Source organism: Bombina bombina, chromosome 9 (genome assembly GCF_027579735.1).
Source record: "Bombina bombina isolate aBomBom1 chromosome 9, aBomBom1.pri, whole genome shotgun sequence".
NCBI classification, from domain to species: Eukaryota; Metazoa; Chordata; class Amphibia; order Anura; family Bombinatoridae; genus Bombina; species Bombina bombina.
The window spans coordinates 288,489,102-288,503,508 of record NC_069507.1 but is presented as its reverse complement, the minus strand read 5'-3'; the positions used below and the strand labels follow the sequence as shown (position 1 = coordinate 288,503,508).

General features: G+C 33.4%; 1 protein-coding gene across 1 annotated transcript in view; it reads left to right on the top strand.

Moving 5' to 3' along the window:
• LOC128640352 (tumor necrosis factor receptor superfamily member 6) overlaps positions 1–14,407 on the top strand; it is a 205,008-nt gene that overhangs the window by 151,931 nt on the left and 38,670 nt on the right. The window contains exon 4 of the mRNA XM_053692850.1: positions 5,871–5,972. Within this exon, the coding sequence (XP_053548825.1) occupies positions 5,871–5,972 (102 nt within the window). The remainder of the gene's footprint in view (positions 1–5,870; positions 5,973–14,407) is intronic.

Here is a 14,407-nt window from a genome sequence, read left to right as displayed (position 1 = left end):
GTCGGACTGAGTCCGGCGGATCGAAGCTTACGTCACTACATTCTACTTTTGCCGGTGTCTAGGGCTTGATAACTAAGGCGAATCAGCCTCGCCTCAAATACGCTGGAATTCCACACGTTGATAACTAGAGGCCTCTGTCTGCTGTCTTTGTCTATCTCTGACCTCTCTCTCTACAGGTCACCCTCACTTCACCAGAATGTCTGTCTGTCTGTCTGTTAGATTATCTGTCTCCTGTCTTTGTCTAACTCTGATCTCTCTCTCTCTCTCTCTACAAGTCACCTTCACTGCCCAGAATGTCTGTCTGTCTGTTAGATTCTCTGTCTCCTGTACTGTCAGAAAAAATTTGCAAAAATTGTACCTTTAGGGGTACAACAGCTTGTCACTGGGGCAGTACACTCAAAGGTACACCCGCTGTACCCTTAAACATGGGTACAAATTGGTACCCTTGCAGATTGTACCTTTCAAAGGCAAATATGTACCTTTGGTGACTAGATTGGACCTCGGTGCTATGTTAACATATTGTACCCTTAAAAAATGGTGCAAATCTGGCCTTTTAAGGGTACTGCCCCAGTGACAAGCCCTTTGTACCTCATGATGGCAAATTTGTACTCAACACAGCATATTACAAATGTTGTTCCATTAAATTTATTATATAACATTCAAATATGCATTCATTTAATGTGTACTTTTTCAGACAGTATTACAATAGCCACACTGCAGTTTTAAAAAAAGTTTGGATACTGTAACCATATAGCAGATCCAAAGACTGCTACAGAACCACCTGAAAGAACCAGGCTAAACAACCAGTTCCAAAAAGAGCTACTCAATGAGGCCTATTTATCAAATCTCTGTCGGAGCTGATCAGTTCTGAGCTGATCCGCTCTCCGTATTCAGCATTGCACCAGCAGCTCTTGTGAGATGCTGGTGCAACGCCCCCCCCCTGCAGACTCAGGGGTTGTCAATCAACCCGATCGTACTCGATCGGGTTCAATTGTGGCAATCTCTGTCTGCCTCATCAGAGCAGGCGAACAGGGTTATGGAGCAGCGGTCTTTAGCGGTCTGAAGACTCGCTAGAAACACTGGCCCTCAAGCACCGTTCGGAGCTTGATGAATGGGCCTCCATGTGTTTTTATCACTCTGTACTAGACTCTAAAAACACCCCATTTAATTTAGGGTGATATGCCACATAAAACATAAATATATAGAAAACATCTAGAAAACAACATAATAATAAAATATAATTTTAATGAAAAGAAGGGGGATTCGGGGGAGGGATAAACGTTAAAACTCACAACCATACATTGAATTGTCACCCTATGCAAAATATATGCAAATGAGTCTATTTCCCCAGTACACATTTGGGTGATGCACCTGCTACCAATAGATGGAGCTGTGTTACACATGTCAAGGAACATAATGCCCATGTATGTGACTGGGGAATGGTTACAATTTAATTTTTTTAAAAACTGGTTCCTAAACAGCTCTTGTTTATTTTATAGAGTTTAAAACAAAAAAAAAAATATTTGTAATGTTAGTTAATACATTTGCTTTATGTTTGAGTTAACATATTGATGCTCTAAATATAAACATTAAAATGTTAAGTGCTTGTTTGCTATTTAGAACACAATACTGTATCATTGAATATATGGGTTATTAAAGGGACAATCAACTCAAAATTAAACTTTCATTATTCAGACAGAGCAGCCATTTTAAACAACTTTCCAATTTACTTCCATTAACAAAACGTGCACAGTCTTTTTGTATTTAAACTTTTTGAGTCACCAGCTCCTACTGAGCATGTGCAAGAATTCACAGAATATACGTAAGCATTTGTGATTGGCTGATGGCTGTCACATGGTATGTGTATGCATCTGTGATTAGCTGATGGCTGTCACATGGTACGTGTATGCATTTGTGATTGGCTGATGGCTGTCACATGGTACAGGGAGAGTGGAAATAGACATAACTTTTAAAATTGTCAGAAAAAAAATCTGCTACTCATTTGAAGTTCAGACTAAGGGGCATATTTATCAAGTTCCGAATGGGTTGATTGACACCCCCTGCTGGCGGCCTATTGGCCGCGAGTCTGCAGGGGGTGGCGTTGCACCAGCAGCTCTTGTGAGCTGCTGGTGCAATGCTGAATACGGCGAGCGTATTGCTCGCCGTATTCAGCGAGATCTGTCGGACCTGATCTGCACTGTCGGATCAGGTCCGACAGACCTTGATAAATATGGGCCTAAGTGCTATTGCATTGTCTTGTTATCTTGCATTTGTTGATTATTCAAATCTACTGTGTTGACTGGTCCTTTAAAGGGACAGTAAACACCAGAATTTTTGTTGTTTAAAAAGGTAGATAATCCCTTTATTACCCATTCCTCAATTTTGCATAACCAACACAGTTATATTAATATACTTTTTACTTCTGTGATTACCTTGTATCTATTCCTCTGCAGACTGCCCCCTTATCTCAGTGCTTTTGACAGACTTGCATTTTTAGCCAATCATTGCTGACTCCTAGGAGCTTCATGTACCTGAGCTCAATGTTATCTATATGAAACACATGAACTAACACCCTCTAGTGGTGAAAAACTGTCAAAATGCTTTCAGATTAGAGGCAGTCTTCAAGGTCTAAGAAATTAGCATATGAACCTCCTAGATTTAGCTTTCAACTAAGAATACCAAGAGAACAACGCAAAATTGGTAATAAAAGTAAATTGGAAAGTTGTTTAAAATTACATGCCCTATTTAAATCATGAAAGATTTTTTTTACTTTACTGTCCCTTTAAGTATTTTTTTGCTTTGCCCACTTCTTGCATATTACCAACAACAATTGAACATCATTATTTTGCCGTACAACATGTGTGTTGCATTCATTTTGGGTGACTGACAGTTATGTGAATATGAATAATTGAGCTGTACAAATGATATGGACTTGCAGGGTTTTGCAGCCTTGAAGCACCCATCCCCCTCAGCCTTTCAGTCCCACAAGTGATTGTACCTTTTGGGGGGATTAAATGGTACAGACATGGACCCTTTGACAGTTGGAAACATATTTGTACCTTGTTTACCGCTAAATGGTACATATTAGTTCCTTAAGGTGTAATTATGATCCATTGAGGGTACAACCACAGCAGTTGTACCCTAAGTGTTCACAAACAGACCCCAACCGTACCCATTTTTCTGACAGTGTGTCTTTGTTTAACTCCGACCTCTCTCTCTCTCCCTACAGGTCACCTTCACTACCCCAGAATGTCTGTCTGTCTGTTAGATTCTCTCGGGCCTATTTATCAAGCCGTCAACTTACTTGCATTCGACGGCACCAATACGCTCGCCTAAGATCGCCTAACATCGCTGCCGCTGACCTGAATACGCTCTCTAAAGTTACCAAAAAAGCTGTCAAAAAGCCGCGCACCAAGTACGGGGCAATGAGCAGCGGACTGTTGTTAAATAACAGTCATCGATCTCGCTGCTCTTCGGCTATTTCCCAGCTTTATTGGTATACTATCACTAAACACCACCACTATACTACACTGTTTTACCCCTATCCCGCTGCTCATGGACCCCGCCGCAACTAAATAAAGTTATTAAACCCTAAAGCGCCGCTCCCGGAGCCCACCGCCACTCTAATAAATGTATTAACCCCTATCCTGCCGCTCCCGGAGCCCACCGCCCCCCTACATTATGTTATTAACCCCTAATCTGCCGCCCCCTACACCGCCGCCACCGACATTATACTTATTAACTCCTAATCTGCCGCCTCCAACGTCGCTGCCACTATATTAAATTTATTAACCCCTAAACCTAACACCCCTAATTTAAATCTAATTTAAATAAATCTAAATAAAATTCCTATCATTACCTAAATCATTCCTATTTAAAACTAAATACTTACCTATAAAATAAACCCTAGTTACAATATAACTAATAGTTACATTGTAGCTAGCTTAGGGTTTATTTTTATTTTACAGGCAAGTTTGTATTTATTTTAACTAGGTAGAATAGTTATTAAATAGTTATTAACTATTTAATAACTACCTAGTTAAAATAAAGACAAATTTACCTGTAAAATAAAACCTAACCTAAGTTACAATAACACCTAACACTACACTATAATTAAATAAATTAACAAAATTAAATACAATTAACTAAATTATATACAATTATCTAAAGTACAAAAAAAAAAACAACACTAAATTATAGGGTCTTTTGCCCCAAAGTAATCAGCTCTTTTACCTGTAAAAAAATACAAACAACCCCCCCCCCCAACAGTAAAACCCACCACATTAGGAATAATGTAGTTAATGATAGGAATTTTATTTAGATTTATTTAAATTAGATTTAAGTTAGGGGGTGTTAGGGTTAGGGTTAGACTTAGGTTTAGGGGTTAATAAATTTAATATAGTGGCAGCGACGTTGAGGACGGCAGATTAGGGGTTAATAAGTATAATGTAGGTGTCGGCGGTGTAGGGGGCGGCAGATTAGGGGTGTTTAGACTCAGGGTACATGTTAGGGTGTTAGATGTAAATGTAACTTTATTCTCCCATAGGAATCAATGGGATATCGGGCAGAATCGAACATGAGCTTTCGCTGCTTTCAGACTCCCATTGATTCCTATGGCATCCGCTGCCTCCAGGGCGGCGGATTGAAAACCAGGTACGCTGGGCCGGAATAGTGGCGAGCGTACCTGGTAGTTATTTGATAACTAGCAAAAGTAGTCAGATAGTGCCGAATTTGCATTCGGAACATCTGTAGTGACGTAAGCATCCATCTGTGTCGGACTGAGACCGGCGGATCGTATGTTACGTCACAAAATTCTACTTTTGCCGGTCTGTAGCCTTTGATAAATAAGGCGAATCAGGCTCGCCACAAATACGCTGCAGAATTCCAGCGTATTTTCGGTTGACGGCTTGATAGATAGGCACCTTTGTGTGCTGTCTTTGTCTAACTCTGACTTCTCTCTCTCCCTACAGGTCACCTTCACTTCACCAGAATGTCTGTCTGTCTGTTAGATTCTCTGTCTGCTGTCTTTGTCTAACTCTGACCTCTCTCTCTCCCTACAGGTCACCTTCACTTCACCAGAATGTCTGTCTGTCTGTTAGATTCTCTGTCTGCTGTCTTTGTCTAACTCTGACCTCTCTCTCTCTCTCTAAAAGTCACCTTCACTTCACCAGAATGTCTGTCTGTCTGTTAGATTCTCTGTCTGCTGTCTTTGTCTAACTCTGACTTCTCTCTCTCTACAAGTCACCTTCACTTCACCAGAATGTCTGTCTGTCTGTTAGATTCTCTGTCTGCTGTCTTTGTCTAACTCTGACCTCTCTCTCTCCCTACAGGTCACCTTCACTTCACCAGAATGTCTGTCTGTCTGTTAGATTCTCTGTCTGCTGTCTTTGTCTAACTCTGACCTCTCTCTCTCTCTAAAAGTCACCTTCACTTCACCAGAATGTCTGTCTGTCTGTTAGATTCTCTGTCTGCTGTCTTTGTCTAACTCTGACCTCTCTCTCTCCCTACAGGTCACCTTCACTTCACCAGAATGTCTGTCTGTCTGTTAGATTCTCTGTCTGCTGTCTTTGTCTAACTCTGACCTCTCTCTCTCCCTACAGGTCACCTTCACTTCACCAGAATGTCTGTCTGTTAGATTCTCTGTCTGCTGTCTTTGTCTAACTCTGACCTCTCTCTCTCTCTAAAAGTCACCTTCACTTCACCAGAATGTCTGTCTGTCTGTTAGATTCTCTGTCTGCTGTCTTTGTCTAACTCTGACCTCTCTCTCTCCCTACAGGTCACCTTCACTTCACCAGAATGTCTGTCTGTCTGTCTGTTAGATTCTCTGTCTACTGTCTTTGTCTAACTCTGACCTCTCTCTCTCTCTACAGGTCATCTTCACTGGAGCATCATCACTTTCCCCATTTTGTTCATTTTTGCCTTAGTTATAGTTTTGTTTGTTTTATTTAAAAGGTTAGCTTTGTGTAAAATCGGTAAGTATTGTCGTGTTATGTTTATGTATGAGTGTAAATACGTGTGTGTGTTATGTTTATGTATGTGTGTAAATACATGTGTGTGTTATGTTTATGTATGAGTGTAAATACGTGTGTGTGTTATGTTTATGTATGTGTGTAAATACGTGTGTGTGTTAAGTTTATGTATGAGTAATACGGGTGTGTGTTATGTTTATGTATGAGTGTAAATACGTATGTGTGTTATGTTTATGTATGAGTGTAAATACATATGTGTTATGTTTATGTATGAGTGTAAATACGTGTGTGTGTTATGTTTATGTATGAGTGTAAATACGTGTGTGTGTTATGTTTATGTATGAGTGTTAATACTTGTGTGTTATGTTTATGTATGAGTGTAAATACATGTGTGTTATGTTTATATATGAGTGTAAATACGTGTGTGTGTTATGTTTATGTATGAGTGTAAATACGTGTGTGTGTTATGTTTATGTATGAGTGTAAATACTTGTGTGTTATGTTTATGTATGAGTGTAAATACATGTGTGTTATGTTTATGTATGAGTGTAAATACATATGTGTTATGTTTATATATGAGTGTAAATACATGTGTGTTATGTTTATGTATGAGTGTAAATACATGTGTGTTATGTTTATGTATGAGTGTAAATACATATGTGTTATGTTTATATATGAGTGTAAATACATGTGTGTGTTATGTTTATGTATGAGTGTAAATACATGTGTGTGTTATGTTTATATATGAGTGTAAATACATGTGTGTTATGTTTATATATGAGTGTAAATAGATGTGTGTTATGTTTATGTGTGAGTGTAAATACACGTGTGTTATGTTTATATATGAGTGTAAATACATGTGTGTTATGTTTATGTGTGAGTGTAAATACATGTGTGTGTTATGTTTATGTATGAGTGTAAATACATGTGTTATGTTTATATATGAGTGTAAATACATGTGTGTTATGTTTATGTATGAGTGTAAATACACGTGTGTTATGTTTATGTATGAGTGTAAATACATATGTGTTATGTTTATGTATGAGTGTAAATACATATGTGTTATGTTTATGTGTGAGTGTAAATACATGTGTGTTATTTGTATGTATGAGTGTAAATACATGTGTTATGTTTATGTATGAGTGTAAATACACGTGTGTGTTATGTTTATGTATGAGTGTAAATACATGTGTTATGTTTATGTATGAGTGTAAATACACGTGTGTGTTATGTTTATGTATGAGTGTAACTACATGTGTTATGTTTATGTATGTGTGTAAATACTTTTTATGTTATGTTTATGTATGAGTGTAAATACATATGTGTTATGTTTATGTGTGAGTGTAAATACATGTGTGTTATTTTTATGTATGAGTGTAAATACATGTGTGTGTTATGTTTATGTATGAGTGTAAATACATGTGTGTTATGTTTATGTATGAGTGTAAATACACGTGTGTTATGTTTATGTATGTGTGTAAATACACGTGTGTTATGTTTATGTATGAGTGTAAATACACGTGTGTTATGTTTATGTATGAGTGTAAATACATATGTGTTATGTTTATGTATGAGTGTAAATACATGTGTGTTATGTTTATGTATGAGTGTAAATACACGTGTGTTATGTTTATGTATGAGTGTAAATACATATGTGTTATGTTTATGTATGAGTGTAAATACATGTGTGTTATGTTTATGTATGAGTGTAAATACATGTGTGTTATGTTTATGTATGAGTGTAAATACACGTGTGTTATGTTTATGTATGAGTGTAAATACATATGTGTTATGTTTATGTATGAGTGTAAATACACGTGTGTTATGTTTATGTATGAGTGTAAATACATATGTGTTATGTTTATGTATGAGTGTAAATACACGTGTGTTATGTTTATGTATGAGTGTAAATACATATGTGTTATGTTTATGTATGAGTGTAAATACACGTGTGTTATGTTTATGTATGAGTGTAAATACATATGTGTTATGTTTATGTATGAGTGTAAATACATGTGTGTTATGTTTATGTATGAGAGTAAATACACGTGTGTTATGTTTATGTATGAGTGTAAATACATATGTGTTATGTTTATGTATGAGTGTAAATACACGTGTGTTATGTTTATGTGTGAGTGTAAATACATGTGTGTTATGTTTATATATGAGTGTAAATACATGTGTGTTATGTTTATGTGTGAGTGTAAATACACGTGTGTTATGTTTATGTATGAGTGTAAATACACGTGTGTGTTATGTTTATGTATGGTTGTAAATACATGTGTGTTATGTTTACGTGTGAGTGTAAATACATATGTGTTATGTTTATTTATGAGTGTAAATACATGTGTTATGTTTATGTATGAGTGTAAATACATGTGTGATATGTTTATGTATGAGTGTAAATACATGTGTGTTATGTTTATGTATGAGTGTAAATACATGTGTGTTATGTTTATGTGTGAGTGTAAATACATATGTGTTATGTTTATGTATGTGTGTAAAAACATGTGTGTTATGTTTATGTATGAGTGTAAATACACGTGTGTTATGTTTATGTATGTGTGTAAATACATAAGTGTTATGTTTATGTGTGAGTGTAAATACATGTGTGTTATGTTTATGTATGTGTGTAAATACATAAGTGTTATGTTTATGTGTGAGTGTAAATACATATGTGTTATGTTTATGTATGAGTGTAAATACACGTGTGTTATGTTTATGTATGTGTGTAAATACATGTGTGTTATGTTTATGTGTGAGTGTAAATACATATGTGTTATGTTTATGTATGAGTGTAAATACATATGTGTTATGTTTATGTGTGAGTGTAAATACATGTGTGTTATGTTTATGTGTGAGTGTAAATACATGTGTGTTATGTTTATGTGTGAGTGTAAATACATGTGTGTTATGTTTATGTATGAGTGTAAATATGTGTGTGTTATGTTTATGTATGAGTGTAAATACATGTGTGTTATGTTTATGTATGAGTGTAAATACATGTGTGTTATGTTTATGTGTGAGTGTAAATACATGTGTGTTATGTTTATGTATGAGTGTAAATACATATGTGTTATGTTTATGTATGAGTGTAAATACATATGTGTTATGTTTATGTATGCGTGTAAATACATATGTGTTATGTTTATGTATGAGTGTAAATACATGTGTGTTATGTTTATGTGTGAGTGTAAATACATGTGTGTTATGTTTATGTGTGAGTGTAAATACATGTGTGTTATGTTTATGTGTGAGTGTAAATACATGTATGTTATGTTTGTGTGTGAGTGTAAATACACGTGTGTTATGTTTATGTATGAGTGTAAATACGTGTGTGTTATGTTTATGTATGAGTGTAAATACATATGTGTTATGTTTATGTATGAGTGTAAATACATGTGTGTGTTATGTTTATGTATGAGTGTAAATACGTGTGTGTTATGTTTATGTATGAGTGTAAATACGTGTGTGTTATGTTTATGTATGAGTGTAAATACATGTGTGTGTTATGTTTATGTATGAGTGTAAATACGTGTGTGTTATGTTTATGTGTGAGTGTGAATACGTGTGTGTTATGTTTATGTATGAGTGTAAATACATGTGTGTTATGTTTATGTATGAGTGTAAATACATGTGTGTGTTATGTTTATGTATGTGTGTAAATACATGTGTGTTATGTTTATGTATGAGTGTAAATACGTGTGTGTGTTATGTTTATGTATGTGTGTAAATACATGTGTGTTATGTTTATGTATGAGTGTAAATACGTGTGTGTGTTATGGTTATGTATGAGTGTAAATACATGTGTGTGTTATGTTTATGTATGTGTGTAAATACATGTGTGTTATGTTTATGTATGAGTGTAAATACGTGTGTGTGTTATGTTTATGTATGAGTGTAGATACATGTGTGTGTTATGTTTATGTATGTGTGTAAATACATGTGTGTTATATTTATGTATGTGTGTAAATACATGTGTGTTATGTTTATGTATGAGTGTAAATACATATGTGTTATGTTTATGTATGAGTGTAAATACATATGTGTTATGTTTATGTATGAGTGTAAATACATGTGTTATGTTTATGTATGAGTGTAAATACACGTGTGTTATATTTATGTATGAGTATAAATACATGTGTTATGTTTATGTATGAGTGTAAATACACGTGTGTTATATTTATGTATGAGTATAAATACATGTGTTATGTTTATGTATGAGTGTAAATACGTGTGTGTGTTATGTTTATGTATGAGTGTAAATACATATGTGTTATGTTTATGTATGAGTGTAAATACATGTGTTATGTTTATGTATGAGTGTAAATACACGTGTGTTATATTTATGTATGAGTGTAAATACGTGTGTGTTATGTTTATATATGAGTGTAAATACGTGTGTGTTATGTTTATGTATGAGTGTAAATACATGTGTTATGTTTATGTATGTGTGTAAATACATGTGTGTTATATTTATGTATGTGTGTAAATACATGTGTGTTATGTTTATGTATGAGTGTAAATACATATGTGTTATGTTTATGTATGAGTGTAAATACATGTGTTATGTTTATGTATGAGTGTAAATACACGTGTGTTATATTTATGTATGAGTATAAATACACGTGTGTTATGTTTATGTATGAGTGTAAATACATGTGTTATGTTTATGTATGAGTGTAAATACACATGTGTTATGTTTATGTATGAGTGTAAATAAACGTGTGTTATGTTTATGTATGAGTGTAAATACGTGTGTGTTATGTTTATGTATCAGTGTAAATACGTGTGTGTTATGTTTATGTGTGAGTGTAAATACACGTGTGTTATGTTTATGTTTGAGTGTAAATACGTTTGTGTGTTATGTTTATGTATGAGTGTAAATACATGTGTGTGTTATGTTTATATATGAGTGTAAATACGTGTGTGTTATGTTTATGTATGTGTGTAAATACATGTGTGTTATGTTTATGTATGAGTGTAAATACTTGTGTGTGTTATGTTTATGTGTGAGTGTAAATACGTGTGTGTTATGTTTATGTATGAGTAATACGTGTGTGTGTTATGTTTATGTATGAGTGTAAATACGTGTGTGTGTTATGTTTATGTATAAGTGTAAATACATGTGTGTTATGTTTATGTATGAGTGTAAATACACGTGTGTTATGTTTATGTATGAGTGTAAATACATATGTGTTATGTTTATGTATGAGTGTAAATACATATGTGTTATGTTTATGTATGAGTGTAAATACACGTGTGTGTTATGTTTATGTATGAGTGTAAATACATGTGTGTTATGTTTATGTATGAGTGTAGATACATGTGTTATGTTTATATATGAGTGTAAATACATGTGTGTTATGTTTATGTATGAGTGTAAATACACGTGTGTTATGTTTATGTGTGAGTGTAAATATATGTGTGTGTTATGTTTATGTATGAGTGTAAATACATATGTGTTATGTTTATGTATGAGTGTAAATACATGTGTTATGTTTATGTATGAGTGTAAATACATGTGTTATGTTTATGTATGAGTGAAAATACACGTGTGTTATGTTTATGAATGAGTGTAAATACATGTGTGTTATGTTTATGTATGTGTGTAAATACACGTGTGTTATGTTTATGTATGAGTGTAAATACATGTTTTATGTTTATGTATGAGTGTAAATACATGTGTGTTATGTTTATGTATGAGTGTAGATACATGTGTTATGTTTATGTATGAGTGTAAATACTTGTGTGTTATGTTTATGTATGAGTGTAAATACGTGTGTGTTATGTTTATGTGTGAGTGTAAATACGTGTGTGTGTTATGTTTATGTATGAGTGTAAATACGTGTGTGTGTTATGTTTATGTATGAGTGTAAATACGTGTGTGTTATGTTTATGTGTGAGTGTAAATACGTGTGTGTTATGTTTATGTATGTGTGTAAATACATGTGTGTTATGTTTATGTATGAGTGTAAATACGTGTGTGTGTTATGTTTATGTATAAGTGTAAATACATGTGTGTTATGTTTATGTATGAGTGTAAATACACGTGTGTTATGTTTATGTATGAGTGTAAATACATGTGTGTTATGTTTATGTATGAGTGTAAATACATATGTGTTATGTTTATGTATGAGTGTAAATACACGTGTGTTATGTTTATGTATGAGTGTAAATACATGTGTGTTATGTTTATGTATGAGTGTAAATACACGTGTGTTATGTTTATGTGTGAGTGTAAATATATGTGTGTGTTATGTTTATGTATGAGTGTAAATACATGTGTGTTATGTTTATGTATGAGTGTAAATACATGTGTGTTATGTTTATGTATGAGTGTAAATACATGTGTTATGTTTATGTGTGAGTGTAAATACATGTGTGTGTTATGTTTATGTATGAGTGTAATACGTGTGTGTGTTATGTTTATGTGTGAGTGTAAATACGTGTGTGTTATGTTTATGTATGAGTGTAAATACATGTGTGTTATGTTTATGTGTGAGTGTAAATACATGTGTGTTATGTTTATGTATGAGTGTAAATACGTGTGTGTTATGTTTATGTGTGAGTGTAAATACGTGTGTGTTATGTTTATGTATGAGTGTAAATACATGTGTGTTATGTTTATGTATGAGTGTAAATACTTGTGTGTTATGTTTATATATGAGTGTAAATACATGTGTGTGTTATGTTTATGTATGAGTGTAAATACGTGTGTGTTATGTTTATATATGAGTGTAAATACATGTGTGTTATGTTTATGTATGAGTGTAAATACACGTGTGTTATGTTTATGTGTGAGTGTAAATATATGTGTGTGTTATGTTTATGTATGAGTGTAAATACATGTGTTATGTTTATGTATGAGTGTAAATACATGTGTTATGTTTATGTATGAGTGAAAATACACGTGTGTTATGTTTATGTATGAGTGTAAATACATGTGTGTTATGTTTATGTATGTGTGTAAATACACGTGTGTTATGTTTATGTATGAGTGTAAATACATGTTTTATGTTTATGTATGAGTGTAAATACATGTGTGTTATTTTTATGTATGAGTGTAGATACATGTGTTATGTTTATGTATGAGTGTAAATACTTGTGTGTTATGTTTATGTATGAGTGTAAATACGTGTGTGTTATGTTTATGTGTGAGTGTAAATACGTGTGTGTGTTATGTTTATGTATGAGTGTAAATACGTGTGTGTGTTATGTTTATGTATGAGTGTAAATACGTGTGTGTTATGTTTATGTGTGAGTGTAAATACGTGTGTGTTATGTTTATGTATGTGTGTAAATACATGTGTGTTATGTTTATGTATGAGTGTAAATACGTGTGTGTGTTATGTTTATGTATAAGTGTAAATACATGTGTGTTATGTTTATGTATGAGTGTAAATACACGTGTGTTATGTTTATGTATGAGTGTAAATACATGTGTGTTATGTTTATGTATGAGTGTAAATACATATGTGTTATGTTTATGTATGAGTGTAAATACACGTGTGTTATGTTTATGTATGAGTGTAAATACATGTGTGTTATGTTTATGTATGAGTGTAAATACACGTGTGTTATGTTTATGTGTGAGTGTAAATATATGTGTGTGTTATGTTTATGTATGAGTGTAAATACATGTGTGTTATGTTTATGTATGAGTGTAAATACATGTGTGTTATGTTTATGTATGAGTGTAAATACATGTGTTATGTTTATGTGTGAGTGTAAATACATGTGTGTGTTATGTTTATGTATGAGTGTAAATACGTGTGTGTGTTATGTTTATGTGTGAGTGTAAATACGTGTGTGTTATGTTTATGTATGAGTGTAAATACATGTGTGTTATGTTTATGTGTGAGTGTAAATACATGTGTGTTATGTTTATGTATGAGTGTAAATACGTGTGTGTTATGTTTATGTGTGAGTGTAAATACGTGTGTGTTATGTTTATGTATGAGTGTAAATACATGTGTGTTATGTTTATGTATGAGTGTAAATACTTGTGTGTTATGTTTATATATGAGTGTAAATACATGTGTGTGTTATGTTTATGTATGAGTGTAAATACGTGTGTGTTATGTTTATATATGAGTGTAAATACGTGTGTGTTATGTTTATGTATGAGTGTAAATACATGTGTGTTATGTTTATGTATGAGTGTAAATACATGTGTGTGTTATGTTTATATATGAGTGTAAATACATGTGTGTGTTATGTTTATGTATGAGTGTAAATACATGTGTGTGTTATGTTTATGTATGAGTGTAAATACGTGTGTGTTATGTTTATATATGAGTGTAAATACGTGTGTGTTATGTTTATGTATGAGTGTAAATACTTGTGTGTGTTATGTTTATGTATGAGTGTAAATACATGTGTGTTATGTTTATGTATGAGTGTAAATACATGTGTGTGTTATGTTTATGTATGAG